General features: G+C 32.6%; 1 protein-coding gene across 1 annotated transcript; it reads left to right on the top strand.

Annotated features, from left to right (window-relative positions):
- Positions 1-7,326: 7,326 nt before the first annotated feature.
- On the top strand, positions 7,327-10,973 carry LOC107890296 (protein DETOXIFICATION 25). The gene is made up of 7 exons (XM_016814770.2): positions 7,327-7,740; positions 7,853-8,394; positions 8,484-8,570; positions 8,644-8,700; positions 8,790-9,028; positions 10,179-10,297; positions 10,623-10,973. The coding sequence occupies exons 1-7, from the start codon at positions 7,489-7,491 to the stop codon at positions 10,797-10,799; spliced, it is 1,473 nt and encodes a 490-aa protein (XP_016670259.1). The 5' UTR covers positions 7,327-7,488; the 3' UTR covers positions 10,800-10,973.
- The last annotated feature ends 6,338 nt before the right edge of the window (positions 10,974-17,311 follow it).

Genomic DNA, 17,311 nt, shown 5'->3' with positions numbered 1-17,311 from the left:
TCAAATTCATCAAAAATTCCAATATAAAACATAGTAATCTAACACATATCTTCCATTTACTATCATCAAACTTCATAATACTCACATTATCAACAATAGCACATTTTAAAATCATAATCAAATTCATAAATTGAGACATGGGCTTGATAGAATACAAAGCAACGATCACAAAAACATAAAAATCATCAAAAACTGAAACAAAAACATACCTAATTCAAAGCTTAATGTGCCAAACATGAAAGCTCTTCCAACCCTAAATTTTCTTTGTGATTTTCAGCAAAAAAAGATGAATAATGAGCTAATTTTTTATGTTGGTTTTATTAAATTATCACTTATTTGTTAATTTACTAATATGCCTTTAATGAATCATTAATAACCAACATATAATTCATGGTAAAAAATGACCATTAACCTTTTAATGGCATAATAACCTTATAAGGACTTTCATAGAAACAAATCATGGCAATTTAGTACATTAACAAATAGCAAGTCACTTTTGCATTTTATGTGATTAGGTCCTTTTTATCAAATCGGCACACAAACAATAAAATTTTCACACGAAACTTTCACAGATATCAATTCACATATTATAAGCACAAAAAATAATATTAAAATACTTTTCTAACTTAAATTTGTGGTCCTGAAACCACTGTTCTGACTAGGGTCTAAACCGGGCTATGACAAATAACATCAAGTAACTGGATTTTTACCTTGACTTTGCCAAAAGTCTTAAAGATTTCTTTAGCTAATATTTGTGGAAAAGGAGGTGGCATCATCAACATCTTTGGCATTTCATCTGAGAATTTGGATGTGTCACTTCTTTCCAATTCCTTTCTTCATGATTTGGTTGTTCACTATCGTTTCTTACAATTCTTTACCACTTCTCAAAATAATCACATTTACATATGTCTTTGGGTTGACAATAGTTTGTGAAGGTTGCTTACCTTGAGATTCAAATAGGTTAAGAGATGAGGCAAGTGGACTTACTTGATTTTCCAGATTTTTTATGCCTGCCATAGTTTCTTATTGGAATTGATGTGTGCTAGTAGTAAGAGAATGAACTATTTCATCAATGGACATACCTATCTTTGATGATGAATGTTAATGAGATGACTCATGAGACGGTCCATGAGGAACTTGTGAGGAATTGTATGGCTTTGTCCCATAGCTAAAATTTGGGTGATCCCTCCATCCTGGATTAAAGGAGTTTGAGTAAATATCATACTTCCTTTGAGGTGGACCATAAAGTCCACCAACCATATTAGTAGACTCAGTTGCATCCTCTAAAAGTGTAGGACACATATCCATTAAGTGTCATTACTTGTGCAAATACCACAAGCTTTTAGTTCTTGTATGTTACCCATCGGCATTTGTTGCACAAGAGGGGTAAGATTAGAAATTTTACTTTGAAGAGCAGAGATACTTACCTCATTCACTCATCTAAATGTGGTGTCTTGTTGCAAGCCAAATTGTTGTGAATTAGCGGCCATAACATTGATCAACTCCCTAGCATCTCTAGGAGTTTTGTTAATAATTGCTCCACTACTTGTTGCATCTATCATCTTACTTTCCATGGGTAATAACCCCTCATAAAAGTATTGAATAAGAAGTTGTTTAGAGATCTCATGTTGAGGGCAACTCGCACACAACAGTTTAAATCTTTCTTAAAAGTCGTGGAGTGTCTCAGAGTCTTTTTGTTTGATGCCACAAATCTCTGTCCGTATGTTAGCAGCTCGTGAGGCGGGAAAGTATTTGTCAAGAAAAGCCTCGCTATGTCCGTCTATGTGTTAATTGATCCAGAAGGCAAGTAGAATAACCAATCCTCTGCATGTTCGGCTAATGAAAATGGAAAGGCACGAAGTTTGATTTGATCTTCAGTGATCACTAGTTTAATGAATTGATACTTCTTCTTCTACAGCTTCCATAAAAGGAATTGAAGATGAAAAAACTCGTTTGCGATATTCAGTCTATTTTCTCAATCGTCTTATAGATTTCTCAATTTTCAGGATCAAATTCAAGTTCACCTGCATGTAAAGAATGGGGGAATAAAAGTAACAAGGTAAATAGAAATTAATCTAATTGGAACCACTACCCGACAACAGCATCAAAATTTGGTAGGCTATCGAGACCTCCAAAAATAAATCTTTCTCGAAAAGAAAAACAAACTTTTGTAGAATGATGAGAAAGGTTGAATCCACATGAAGTGGGATTAGACTAATTCCTAGAAAATAAATGAGAAAATAAAGTTGAAGGGGGTTTTAAAGCTCAAACTGGAATAAAACTAATTGTAAATAATGTAGTCAAAATAATAAGATTTAGGGAAATTTAAAGTATGATAAATATCGAGGCAAGGGAAATCGCAGTTTCTAATTCACGGATTGATCATTGATTTTGTAAATGATTTTCTGAACTTTTTCAATAAATTGCTTATAGCTACTCGAGACACTCTTATAGCCTAATCTTTCCTTAGTTTCTTGGTAATCAAAGAGACACTTGAATGATTACTTCTCTTGTTGGATAAATAGTCTTACGGAGAAGCTCCTAAGATTTAACTTACCAACAACCTTATGATTTGGAGGACCTAATTCTAGCCAACCATTTCACACCAGCACAGATTATCTAAACTAGATTCTACACCTTCATAATCGGAGTTACTCACCACACGGATTAAAACCTTCCCAGAATTACGAATGAAAAGATTCTAATTGGTTGTATATTAATTTGACAAATTTCATGCAATTCACAAATCAATAATAATATGAAGAATAGAAGATGTAAAGATATTCAAGAATCTAAAAGCATGAAGAAAAATAATCTCATAATTCAATGAATCAAAAACATTGATAAAACCCTTGACTAGAATTAAGAATTTAACAATCCATGAAGTGAAAAATAATAGCAAATGAAAATGTGAAAGTATTGTTCTTTCCTTTTTCATGCTCCAAAGCCACTTTAAATACTCTCCAAGATCTCCTAGATAAGAGTTAAAAATAAAGTTTTAATTTTAAAATATATCAAAAAATCCTAATCAATCCCTGAGAATAGGGCTTTGAAGGATTCTTCGAAAAAGATTGAGGTTTATTGAAAACTATATTAAAATCATGCAGCTTTGTTTCTCAGAGCATAAGCCGTGGGCAAGCCTTATTCTATGACTTTTTCTACCCATCTTCTTAGTCCACAAAATACTCAAACTTCATTTTGTCCACTTCCAAATGATTCCAACTCTCTTTTTATCCTACAAAATACAAAATTCAACCAAAAGATGAGTTTACAAGCATATTAGGTCGTCAAAACACATGGAAAACTTCTCAAAATATAAGTAAAATTATACTCTAACGCCACCATACTGATCGGCAAATCATCACTTGGGGCGCATTAGTCGAACTTTAAAAAATAGGGTAAACTATACCAACTATCCTTGAATTTTATATAAAATTACGTTTCAACCACCCAACTTTTAAAACTTACATAATAACCATAAACGTTATTGAACTGTTACATTTTTGCCACTTATATGTTATCTCCCATTAAAATGATGATGTGGCATGTTAATGTTAAGGGCTAATAACCAATTTGGTCCCTAAAATATAAATAAAATATTATTTTGATATTTTGATATATTTTATTAATAATTATTCTAAAAAAGTTTTTTAAATCATAAAAATAAATTAAAAATATAAAATGTATTATAAAAAATATCATTCTTATAAAAATTAAATAAAATTATCTTAATATTTATATTAATATTAAATAAAAATGTTTATATTTATATAAAATAAACCCCCACCGGTCTCCCCCTCTCCCTTCCACCTTTTTGGGATAGTCTAAAAAAATATCCGGAACATGCCTCTCATGGAAAAAACTCCTCTGGGTTCTTTAGTCAATTGTACCTTTTTTTAAAACTTATTTCGTTTCATCTTTTATAAGAAAATGAAAAAAAAAATTCTAATTATGGTTCTACAACGACTTGTCAAATAGTTGATAGTTTCAAACATAATCAAAGCAGTTTTTTTTTTGTTCGAACACAAGACTTTTATATAGGTTTTTCAAGCTCAAAAACTCGGTGGGGGAGAGGACGGAATGGAGGAGGATTTTTATTGTATTTATTTTTAATATAATTATTTTAAAAAAATATTAAGATAAAATTTTTAATTAATATTTATAGCACATTTTAATTGTAAACAATTTTTATTAATTCTTAAGATTTTTAAAACTGTTTTCAAATACTATTAAAAAAATATTTTAAAATATCAAAATAATATTTTATTTTTCTAGGACCAAATTGGTTATTATCCCTTTAATTTAACCTGCCACGTGAGTGGTAAAAATGTAACAATTCAATAACATATAGTTACTATGTTAGTTTAAAAAGGTTAGGTGGCTGAAATGTAATTTTATATAAAGTTTAGGGACAATTGATATAGTTTACCTTAAAAAAAACTTAACATTCTAGTGACTTTGTTAGGATTTCAACCCGATTAAGCAACGAACAAGAAAATAGCAGAATAAATTGAGAAATTGAACACACAAATTTAACGTGGAAAAACCCCTCCAAAGAGAATAAAAAACCACGGGCAAAAATAATTTTACTATAATGGCAAAAGACCGAAGAGTACAAAAATGGAGATAAAAACTAAACTCCGAAAATTCGAAAACAAAGAACTCACAAAACGTAAACACAAAATTCTCTAAATGTGTTCTGAGTTCTAATCTCTAATGGGTATCTTTTCTAAGGTTGTAAAAGAGCCTATTTATAGGCTAAATTCATAGATCAAATAATAATAAAATAATCTAAACTAATCAGTGTTTGATTGAAACAAGTAAACAGAGTTTAACTAAAAGATTATTTTTCAAATTTGACTGAAAATAGGAGTCATATTTAACAAATCTCCACCTTGACTCATATTTCCACAACGCCATCTTTGTCAAAGTCCGCCACGAGCCTATCTTGAACTATGCAGGGAATTAACTGAGTCGAATTTGTGCTTAGAAATTGGAAGACTTCTAGCCTTCGACTTGTACACTGCCAAATCAAAACTAACCCGAGTCTGATTTTCACGAATACAGTGCCCTAACTTTTCAAAACCTGCAACCAAAAAAGAACCTCTCTTCAACGAAATAGTCACACCTTTTTCCCTCCTATGACCAAGTTGCCTCCGCTCCAAACAAGTTGACTTCAACTCCGTAACGGACGAGGGACGTCCGATTTCATTGGTCACTGTATAACCTTCCAGAATACAAAGGCTGCCGGTTCTTTTACCTTTTAACAAAATGAGAGCTCCACGAGATACTTTAATGCCGCTCGACTCGATGTTACTTCTGCATCCTTTCAAGTCTAAAATACTCAATGAGATGAGATTCTTTCTTAAATCAGGTACATACTTGACATCTGTGAGTGCCATAATCATCCCATCGTGTATCCTAATTTTAACAGTACCAATACCAATTACCTTACTAGATAAATCATTTCCCATGCGCACTCCACCTTCAACCGAACTGTATGTGGAGAACCATTCTCTATTGGGACACATGTGGAAAGAACATCCTGAATCTAGGATCCATTCGGACGTGAGCTTGGAGTTATCGCTTGCTGACACTTGCAAGAAATCATTACCGTTTTCATCTACCAAATTAGCACCAGCTACATCTTCCTCGTTACTCTCAGCAGTTCTTTTATTTCGCAGTTTATAACAATCTGCTTTGACGTGACCTAACTTTTTACAATAGCGACACCTTTTGTCTCATTTCTTTGATGCTACCAAAACGGAAGGTTGCCTATCTGCCTTGCTATCCAAACCAAACTTATTGTCGAGTTTGTCTCTACTCAACAAATGACCCTTCACATCTTCGAACGAGAGTTTGTCTCTGCCATAAATCAGGGTCTCCCTGAAAGACTTGTATGAAGGGGGTAAAGAGCACAATAATAGCATAGCCTGATCTTCATCTTCAATATGAACCTCAACATTCTTTAAATCATTTAAAAGAGTAATGAATTGACTAATGTGATCTCTAAGAACCTCATATTCGTTCATGCGAAACGTAAATAGACGTTGTTTCAACACTAAACGGTTAGCCAGAAACTTAGTCGCATAAAGAGTTTCTAACCTTTTCCACAAGGTGGATGAGGTTTTCTCCATCAATACCTCCTACAATACCGTATTCGCGAGGAACAACTTGATTGTATACAAAGCCTTTTCATCAAGCTCTTCCCATTCTATTTTATTTAGATTCTCAGGCTTTTTCCCGGTAACAACCTTTTTCAAGCCTGATTGAACTAAAATTGCCATCATCCGAACTTGCCACAGATTGAAATTTGTCTCACCATCGAACTTCTCAATTTCAAACCTTGTTGTTGCCATCTCTGAACGGGCTGATCTATGAAAATTGAACTAGCCCTGATACCACTTGTTAGTATTTTGACCCGATTAAGCAACGAACAAGAAAATAGCGGAATAAATTGAGAAATTGAACACACAAATTTAACGTGGAAAAACCCCTCCAAAGAGGATAAAAAACCACGGGCAAAGATAATTTTACTATAATGGAAAAAAAACGAAGAGTACAAAAGATGGAGACAAAAACTAAATCCTGAAAACCCGAAAACAAAGAGCCCACAAAACGTAAACACAAAATTCTCTAAATGTGTTATGAGTTCTAATCTCTAATGGGTATCTTTTCTAAGGTTGTAAAAGAGCCTATTTATAAGCTAAATTCATAGATCAAATAATAATAAAATAATCTAAACTAATCAGTGTTTGATTGAAACAAGTAAACAGAGTTTAACTGAAAGATTATTTTTTAAATTTGACTGAAAATAAGAGTCATATTTAAGAGACTTAAATAATTTTTTTTACATAGTTTAGTGACTTAAATGAAAACTTTCAAATATTTGAATAACCTTTTTGTAACTTTTTAAAATTAAGTAACCAAAACATAAACTTATTAATAATTTACTGACTTTTAATATAATTTCTTTATTTTTATTATTGTTTTTAAGTTGACAGTATACAGAGGTATCAACTTTTCTGTTCATTTATATAAAGTTAACTTGTACACTAATAATGCAAACCTTTAATTTAAACTATCTTAAATGTTGTGCAGTTTGGTAGGTATGATTGTTAGCTAAAAATGTAACACATTAAATTATAGTATCATATACAATATTGCATGGGCCATGGTCTCCAAGGAAACACTTAGAACATATCAAAGGAAATTGAATGTCTGTAACACTTTTTCCTCGATCTGTGGGTCCCATGTTTAAACAAGCCACCAGTCAACTACTCCCTTTCCTTTCTACATTTTCAACTTGGAGATGGAGTTGAACGAGACTGCGGGCATAATATTCCTTTTTGTAATCAAAAGCTAGTTTTGGTGGTAGGTGCAGAAAAAGTTTTAAGTTGGCTGATAAAATCATTTCAAGTCCCCATTATTTTTAAACCAAGTCCAGTTGGCCTTAACAATTACTTATCTCTTCAAAACTAACTAGTCATGGATGAGAATTTGGAGCTGAGGTTTATTGCAGAACGAGAAGAAGAAGAAGAGAAAAATGATCTGAAGAAAAGAGTTTGGGTTGAAACAAAGAAAATATGGAGGATTGCTTTCCCTTCAATGTTGGCTAGAGTCACTAGCTTTGGAATGATTATTGTCACACAATCGTTTCTCGGTCACATTGGGAGAGCCGAGCTTGCCACTTTTGCACTCATTCAAAGCATTTTCGTAAGGTTTATCAATGGTATTCTGGTTAGTAATTATCTATAGCTCTAATTAGTTAACTTCACATTCTGTTTTTATTTTTATTTTTATTAATGTATTTGATCGAATGCTCCCTAATTAGTTTCATGTAATTTGAAAGATAGGGATGTCGAGTGCGACTGAAACACTATGCGGGCAAGCATTTGGAGCAGAGCAATACCATATGATGGGGATATACCTGCAACGATCCTGGATTGTGGATGGCCTTATGGCGACGGTATCAGTCCCACTATTGGTTTTCGCTTCACCCATCTTCAAACTACTCGGGCAGGAAGAGGAGATTGCGGAAGCAGCTGGGAGTATATCTCTGTGGTTTATCCCAATGCTTTACCAGATGGTGTTTCAACTAACCATGCAAATGTACCTGCAAGCTCAGCTCAAAAACTTTATTGTTGGATGGCTAAGTGCTTTTTCATTTTCTCTTCACTTGTTATTGTCATGGGTCATGGTTTACAAGCTAAACTGGGGTGTTGCTGGGGCAATGGGTTCCTTGAATATATGTTGTTGGATTATGGTTGTGGGGGAGTTTGTGTTCATCTTTGGAGGTTGGTGCCCCAATACATGGAAAGGATTCTCCAAGGCTGCCTGGTTTGATTTATGGCCTATAATAAAACTGTCCATGGCCTCTGGCCTCATGATTTGGTAACGTATTATGATGCTTTCTCACATTGTTACTGCTTCTAGGATATACTTGACATGATATCAGAAAATGATTGGTTTGGAATTAACAGCTTCGAGTTGTGGTACACTGCCATTCTTGTGTTGCTTGCTGGATATATGAAAAATGCAACCATTGCCATTGGTGCATTCTCCATCTGGTAATTTAATTCTTTCATTTTCGTTTTTTTTTTTCGCTCCAATATTATTCTAAGTAATCAAATTTCTCTGCAGCCTCAATTTCAATGCATGGGAATTTATGATCTGCCTAGGCTTATTTGGTGCAGCAATGTAATTTCTTTCTTTTCTCTATATACTGTTAATCCATAATATTTCTTCCCTTTAACCTCGTTTATCATATAAATTGTGTGTTTTTGCAGAGTTCGGGTTGCCAACGAATTAGGAAGAGGAAATGCAAAAACATTGAAATTTGCAATAAAAACAATAATGAGTGAATCAATATGCATTGGAATGGTATTCTTTATATTGTGTTTAGGGTGTTGGCATCAAATTTCCTACTTGTTTACAAGTGATGAACAAGTTGCACAAGTCATATCATCTCTCTCAGATCTTCTTGCCCTCTCAGTCTTGTTCAATAGCTTTCAAGCAATATTAACTGGTAAGAACTAAAACTTATCCCATTCTATATATATATATATATTTTTTTTACTACTATTTATATTTTCTTTTTTCGGGTTTTTCTCTCGAGACTTGACTTTTTTTTCTGTGTTTATGCTGAAATTTATTTATTTTATATCAATATTTATAAAATTTTTTTGTGCAATTCAGTATTAAATCTATGATTGTCGGTCTTACTCATTGATGAATCCACTACTAAAACATAAGAATGTTTTAAGTCCAACCAAAACTCTTTACTATCAGAATTTCACAACTATACTTTTATTATAAAATCTCTCCCTACAATAATTTCACCTAATAAAATTGTCATAACACTTTTCCATAGTACAATAAATCCTTTTTGCATTAACAAAATATTTCGAAACTCTTAATAATAACATTCTCACTCTCCTTGAGATATTTATTAAAGAATGAAAGTTTCTATTTATAAGTTAATATATATAGTTGATTACTTCCGTTTCTTTGAAATAGGATAATATTTTTTGCTTTATCTTTAACCAAAATAATCTTCGCTTTAATTATCTCTCCATATAAAAAAAGCTTTCTTAATATCTTAAAATCTTTCTTAATTTCTTTTTTCATATATTCATCACATTATTTTGATGCTTTATTTATTTTATAAACTCATTTAAACAATTACCAACACTATGGAATAAAACTTGTTGTCTCACCACATTACAATAGAAAATGCAACATGTGGTGCAACAATTCGCAATAACCGTGTATCTATAAATATTAACACACCAACAATTCAAATTAAATTGAGCTGTCATTTTCGTGTTGTTTTCCAAAACCATGAGGTATAATTTTTGCGGAGTAAAAGCAATGAGTAGTTTGCCTATGTTTATATATATTGATATATTCAAGTATAAAGGATCCTATAAGATTAGGATATTTTGAAAATAGTATTTATTTAATAGTTTAATATTATTTTAGTATTGTCATCTTGAAAAAAAATAAATTTAATATAATCTATTAAAATTTAGGATGAAAATATTAAAATGACATTAAATTATTAGAAATAGATGTAAATGTCATGATATCACAATTTCATATAATCTTTTTGTAATTCAAATATTTTTTTTTAAAGAAGAAAGTTTAATAAGTAAAGTCTAAAATTAATGTTTCAGGTGTAGCAATTGGGGCTGGATTCCAAAGTATGGTAGCAATAGTCAACTTGGGATGTTATTATATTGTAGGATTACCCATTGGAGTTGTATTGGGTTATGTGTTGAATCTTCAAGTTACGGTAAGAATAATAGATATTGTTTTATATAAATTTATTATTTTTTTAATTTTTTAAAGTTAAAACAAGGAGTATTTTACTTCGGCAACATTATTTTACGCCAAAAACTAATTTTTGTGATTAAAATCATAGATTTATCAAATTTAAAAAATAAATATTAATTTTTAAGATTTGAAAGTTGAATTTTTAGGGGAAACAATTTTAGTATCTTTAACAGAGGATTCAGATTATTGAAAATTTTATATGTTTTGAAAAAGAAAAAGGAAAAAGGATGACTATTTATTTATTTATTTTAAAATTGTAAAGGATTTTATTGATGTTTTAATAGGGACTATGGATTGGATTGCTTAGTGGGGTGGCATTTCAAATCGTCATTCTTGGGTTCATAGTTTGGAGAATAAATTGGGATGAACAAGTTGAAAAGGCTTCTCAACGTCTCAACCGTTGGCTTATAAATGAAGAAAACAAAGAAGAACATAATAATCAAATACAATGCCTATCTTAAGCTTAATTATAACTCAAGATTTTCATCTTGATGTTTAGTTGTTTCATCTACAACTTTCTTTTCTTAACTATGCTTTTGATGATTAGATTCTTTCTTTTCTTAACTATGCTTTTGATGATTAGATTGTTTAGAAAGTAATAATTTTAAGCCGAAATAAAAAAAAATGTTGAACTATTATTAGAGTCCTAATATTATATACTAATATTTATTTTAATTCTATCATGATAAAAAAAACTAATATACCAAAAAAAAAACATTATCTGTTTTACTCAAATAAACATGATATTTTAAAAAAATTAAATATTTTTTATTCATAAATGCTTTTAATTTTAACTAATATTTTTGGGAAAAAAACCCAAATACCTAAGCAACAATGTTCTTAAGATATTAAAATGTCAATATCAATTTCAACATTTTCCTTTTATATCTTTGATAGCTTTTTTTCTCTTTAGCCAAAAAAAAAACTTTGATATGTTAAAATAGTTTTAATCATCTAGTTAGAAATTTAAATTAAATATTTATAACTAATAAAATTCTAATATATGTCAAGTTAAAATATAGAAAAAGGCTAAATTCTATTATTAGTCTTTATATTATCCACAAATTTAGTTAATAATATAGTTCTATTTTTCAAATTTCGAAATTTTAGGACTTAAACGATAGCTATTAAAATCATTGAACAATGCATTTGGTTAATGTAGACTTTCTAAATACTAAAAATATTTTATTGTTTGTTCAAGTAGACTTTTTAAAGGAAGAAATGGATAAAAGTTGGATATAGTTCTCTAGATTAAGAGTATGAAGATGGAGTCCAAAGGCTTTTCAATTTTGCTTTTGAAAATGGAAGTAAAGATATTTGATACGTTGCCCATGTGTAAGGTGTGCCAATATTGATTGGTTTGGTCGAGAAGTTGTCTATGAACACTTAAAATATGATGGTTTTCTCCTAGGTTACAATAGATCTTCTTCTAAGATTCCTCAATCTAGTTGTTTCAATTATCAGGTAGTTGAGTCTAGAAGGCAAGATGTTGTGTAAAGCATGGTACAGGATGCCTTTAACATGCACAATCATTTTTCTGAACTTGTTCTGAAGAATCCCCACCATCAAATGATATCTCTAAAGGTCAATTCAATCTAGAGTTGAATGGAGAAGCAACCAAGTTTTATAAGTTGCTTGATCAAAAAATCGTGGTACGTATATTTTTATTACTATATATTAATAGTTATGATTAAATTAAGTTAACTATAACTTTTTTATATTATGTAGGAGATAGTTGAAAGAAGAATTCTTGATGTCCAATCTACTACATTGGAGGGGAATTCATTCTATAAAAGAAACTGAAAATCAAGGTCTTCTCAAAGTAGTTGAACAGGAAAGACCTAGACAAGTTTGTCATGTCAAGTCAGGTATGACGCCAACCTACTACTTTGGAAGTACCTACAAATGATATACTTCTTCACAAGCCATATATGAAGTTGATAAATTTAAAGATCACATAAAGAGATGAAAAACAAATTCGAAGTTGAACGAGAAGTAAACATAATAAAATGCAAAAAACTTTAGTCACAACTTCAAACAATTCTTGCTTTTATGTAACAACAACAATAGCAGTCTCAAAACCACCATCTTAGGTTTGTCATTTTTGTAACACCTTACACCCAATCTAGAAAGATGATAAGATATGGAATGCCACATTCTTTGCCAAAAGATTCAAACGATCATTTATACATTCAAAACATGTAAAATAAAAATAATAAACAAGAAAATAATCATTTTAGGCAATCATGGTTCATTACAAATGAAACTCAAGCTCAAATGAGCCTAAATTTGATGTTTCGGGGATAAATTTGATCAAATCGAGAGTTAAGTCTCAACACTTATCGATGCAAGATTGTTGTCTCGGGACATAGGGTCCACATCTTGAGATTTACAACCCTTAGAGCCAAGGTTAGCTACTGACTTCAGATGTCTTGATGTCACACTTGGATTTCGTAAAGGACTCAAATTTAATGGAATTTTGGAACTTAATTGAATGCATAGTAAGTTGGCGAACCCTATTAGGAATTTTGAAAAAATTTTGTGGCTGTCGAGTAAATAGTTAAACTTCAATTCTGGTTTGGTTAAACTTCAATTCTGGTTTGGTTAGGATGGAATCGACTGGTTCCATAGTGGGAGATATAATGATTATCGATGATTGGCTAGAAGATATTGGGAGACCGTATATAAGAGTTATATATAGGTGAAAGTGGACATTCTAGAAAAAAAGATCTTCTTCAATTCTGTCTGCAATTTTTTTCTTAATTGCGTTGTCTTCTTCGATTGTTATGAAGAAGAGGAGACCCAGGGGAGCTCTGCATGGAGAAAATTTTGTGATAATTGGAGTTTGGGAGTAGAGAAATCGAGTAATTGATAAGCTTTCTTAACCTTCTGTATTCGAGGATTCAAGGAAGGAGAAAATAAGGAATTCCTAATAAGTTTTTGTAAGGTAGGTTTTAGGTTTGAAGGTTTAAATGCCTTCGATTAACCAATATATGGTTGTCATGCTTAGCCACCAGGATGAAGGAGACTCTAGCGTTGGGACAAGCTAAGCTAACAAGGAAAAAGAATTTAAGATGAGTTTTTGTACCTTGCCTTTGGGTGATATATGATGTTATGCTACTTGCATGAACCATGTTGGGTATGTACTGAGTTTGCCTAAGTTCATAGTGTGTATGTACTTAATGAAAGAGTATGTTGTGTGTGCACAATAATGTGAGCTCTTGCTAGTTTGTCTGCTTACTGTTTTATGGTCGTTAATTGATGATTAGTTAACTAGCATATTATATATATAATGATGAGTTGTATGATATGCTTGAGTAATATACGCGGAGTATGGAGGAAATTTACCTCGACGGGGTAGTTGAAGTTAGGAATAATTGGAGTATTAGAGGAATGGGAAAATTAAAATAGGAATTCCAAAGAAATTAGTTGGCATCATGGAGTGGTTATTTATTTGGTCGCTAGAACGACACTGTAACACCCCTAACCCGTATCCGTCGCCGGAGGGGTAAGGAATATTACCAAACAAGCACAAAAATTCATTTGACAATATTCAGGTAATTTTCGATAGCATACCTTTGAATTCGAATTTCATTTATACAATATGCAAAGCAATCTTCTCAATTTAAATAGTACATTAATTCATTCCTAAGTTTAATTCACATCAAAACATTTAAAACATTAATCGATTATCATACACATATACATATTAATTACGTGGAGCGTATATAATAACTTAACAAGCCATTTTCGCATGGCTATACATATATACATCACCAAAAAGATACGTAATTAACATCAAAAGTCAATCCTATACATGCCATTATCAATGTTCATTTACAAGAGTACCGAAAGGTTTAGATAGCGTGGACGACTTCGACTTTGGATCTCCCGAGTCCGATAGTTCACGAACAAAATCTATAAAACAGGGAATTAAGGCAAAAAGAGTAAGCATTTCAATGCTTAGTAAGTCTTAAGTAATGAAATCATTTATAACTAAAGCATAGCATTCATAAGGCTCATCACCTTTCTGACTAAATGTAGTCATGATTAAATATACCACTATTGTTCATACATGTCATCTTAAATTTCTCCTTAAACATGAATTCGTATCATGTAGATAATCTCTTTTTACCCAGCTAACCTCATAATTAGGCCGAATACATCTAATTCGATTACAAGGCTAAATAAATGCAAATACGCAAAATCACATACTTATGTTACTTCACACTTCAACTGTAACACCCCGAACCCGAGACCGTCACCGGAGTCGAACACGAGGTGTTAACAGACTTTTAAAAAATTTTCCAGACACTGCCAATCTGCGTAATAGTCACTTTAAAAATCATATCTTGAGTTTCACAACTCGAAAATCAGTTTTGTGATTTTTACCTGAAACTAGACTCATATTCCCATCTACATATTTTTTTCTAGAATTTTTGGTCGGGCCAATTAGTACAGTTTATTAGTCAAAGTCTCCCATGTTACATGGATCGACTACCCTGACCTTTGCGCATTACGACTTGGATATCTCCTTGTACAGGGCTCCAATGCTGATACCGTTTGTTTCTATAGAAGCTAGACTCAGAGAGGAATCTATACATATATGGTATGACTCCTAATTATCTCTGGTTAATTTATAATGAATTTTCAAAGTCGGAACATGAAATCCAGAAACCGTTCTGGCCCTGTCTTACGAGAACCTGAATATCTCTTAACATACTGTCCGTATGATTGTTTCGTTACTTTCCTATGAAAGTAAATTCATCAAGGTTTGTTTACATAATTTATTCACTATTTAATTCCATTCCTGCTATTTTTAGTGATTTTCCAAATCTACCTCACTGCTGCTGTCAGCATCTGCCTTTAAGGTAGACTTTACCTATTTCATGGTTTCCATGATTCAACTAGCCCTTTTTGCATAAATAGCACAATTTATGAAAGTGATTAACCATTCCCATGGCCAATCCTTGTCAAGCATATCCACACCAAATGATTATAACATTATACTCAAACACATATAAGCCATTTTCGCATGGCTATCCAAAATTATACAAGTCCAAAGGGTCCACGACCCACAACGAACGGGTAGTCCTATACATGCCATTTCGAAGTTCAACCAAAATTGTACCAAAAGGGGGCTTTGATAGTGTGGGCGACTTTGACCTCAAGATCCCGAGTCCGATAGCTGGAGAACCAAATCTAGAAAACAGAGGAGCAATGAAACGGAGTAAGCAATTTATGCTTAGTAAGTTTTGAGCAAGGAATTCCAGCACAACAAAAGTATAGCATTCATATGGCTAAACGGATAATTTCATATGCACAAATTTTCGATATCATACTTGCTTCACATTACCAACCCTTATGTACATACACAAAAGATCAACTCAGCCAAAGGCCAGTAGCTCGTTTATCAACTGAGCGAACACTTATTTGTAAGGGCTCAACTAAATTTAAGCACATACGAAACATACCTCAATGTTGGGATGTTTCGAGAGTATTAACTAGAATTTTACAGCAAGTTCATTCATTCCCAAATCACGTACCTTCGGAATTTAACCGGATATAGCTCCTCATTCAAATGCCTTCGGGACATAGCCCGGTTATAGTAATTCGCACAAATGCCTTCGGGACTTAACTCGGATTTAGTATCTCGCACAAATGCCTTCGGGCTTAGCCCGGAATTAGTATCTCGCACAAATGCCTTCGGGCTTAGCCCGGAATTAGTATCTCGCACAAATGCCTTCGGATCTTAGTCCGGATATTGTCACTTAGCACAAGCCTTCGGGACTTAGCCCGGACATCATTCAAATAACCATGCACATTTAACAATAAATCATGGCCCATTCGTATTTCATTTTCGTTAGCAAAACACAAACACAAGACATTTATCATTCTTACAAATTCGGCTCAATAGCCACACAAAGAGCATGATTTTAATTTGCTCAAAACATGATCTAATCACATCATAATTTAAGCTCTTTTACTCAAGAACTTACCTCGGGTGTTGTCGAACGATTCCGATAGCTATTCGACCACTTTTTCCTTCCCTTTATCGGATTTAGTTCCCCTTTGCTCTTGAGCTTAATTAAACAAATAAATTGATTTAATCATTTGAGCATCGAAAAGAGGAACACAAGGCACTTAGCCCATATTTATACATTAGACATTAAAGTCACATATGTACGGAATCATGAATCAAACTCAACATTTTAGCTAATTTTTCCCCCTTGGCCGAATATGCATGTCTATTTTGGGGCCGATTTCAACACTTAATACATTCTACAAGTATGGTCACTTGTATTGACTAAACACCCTTTTGTTTCAAGTTCAAAACTTGGCTAATACACACATATACACACTAGTAAAGCATCCTCTCCCTTTCCATCAATTTAACACATGCATTGCTCATTAACATGCAAAAGTTATATTCGGCCTTAGCACACAACTTGCTAGCCGATTCTTCTCCATTTAGCAACCAATGCACATATGTGCTCACTCAAAAATGCTAAAAAGGAGGTTCAAGAATCATCAAGCCACCATCACATGCATCATTAACGAGCTTCATATTTAGCATGCAATGGCATTAACACAAACTCCACCTAGGCCGAATCTTAACTCATCTTCATGCCTCATCACCACAACATCAAACATCAACCAAGAATGATGCATCCATGGCCGAGTGTCATTTCCATCACATAGCAAGATTTAGACCATGGGCTAGGTAGAACTCAAGCTAACAACTAAAACATGCATGCATCTCATGGAACATCATCAAGCATACCTTAGCCTAGCTACATGCATGGCCGAACCTCTTCAACCTTTCTTTTTCCTTCCTCCTTAAAATTTTTGGCCAAGGATGAACCAAAGGATGAGCATTTTTTTTTCTTTGTTTTTTCTTTCTAGTTTCGGCTAAATGAAGATGAGAAAGGATGAACAAAAATTTTCTCCTTTCTTTTCTTTAGCTCACGGC

The sequence above is a fragment of the Gossypium hirsutum genome, chromosome A11 (assembly GCF_007990345.1).
Source record: "Gossypium hirsutum isolate 1008001.06 chromosome A11, Gossypium_hirsutum_v2.1, whole genome shotgun sequence".
In the NCBI taxonomy this organism is placed as follows: Eukaryota; Viridiplantae; Streptophyta; class Magnoliopsida; order Malvales; family Malvaceae; genus Gossypium; species Gossypium hirsutum.
This window is presented reverse-complemented; position numbering and strand designations above follow the sequence as displayed.

Coding starts and splice junctions, on each gene's coding strand:
- LOC107890296 (XM_016814770.2), top strand. CDS start 7,489: ATGGATGAGAATTTGGAGCTGAGGTTTATTGCAGAACGAGAAGAAGAA. Junction 7,741..7,852: donor GGTTTATCAATGGTATTCTG/GTTAGTAATTAT, acceptor GTAATTTGAAAG/ATAGGGATGTCGAGTGCGAC. Junction 9,029..10,178: donor CTTTCAAGCAATATTAACTG/GTAAGAACTAAA, acceptor TTAATGTTTCAG/GTGTAGCAATTGGGGCTGGA.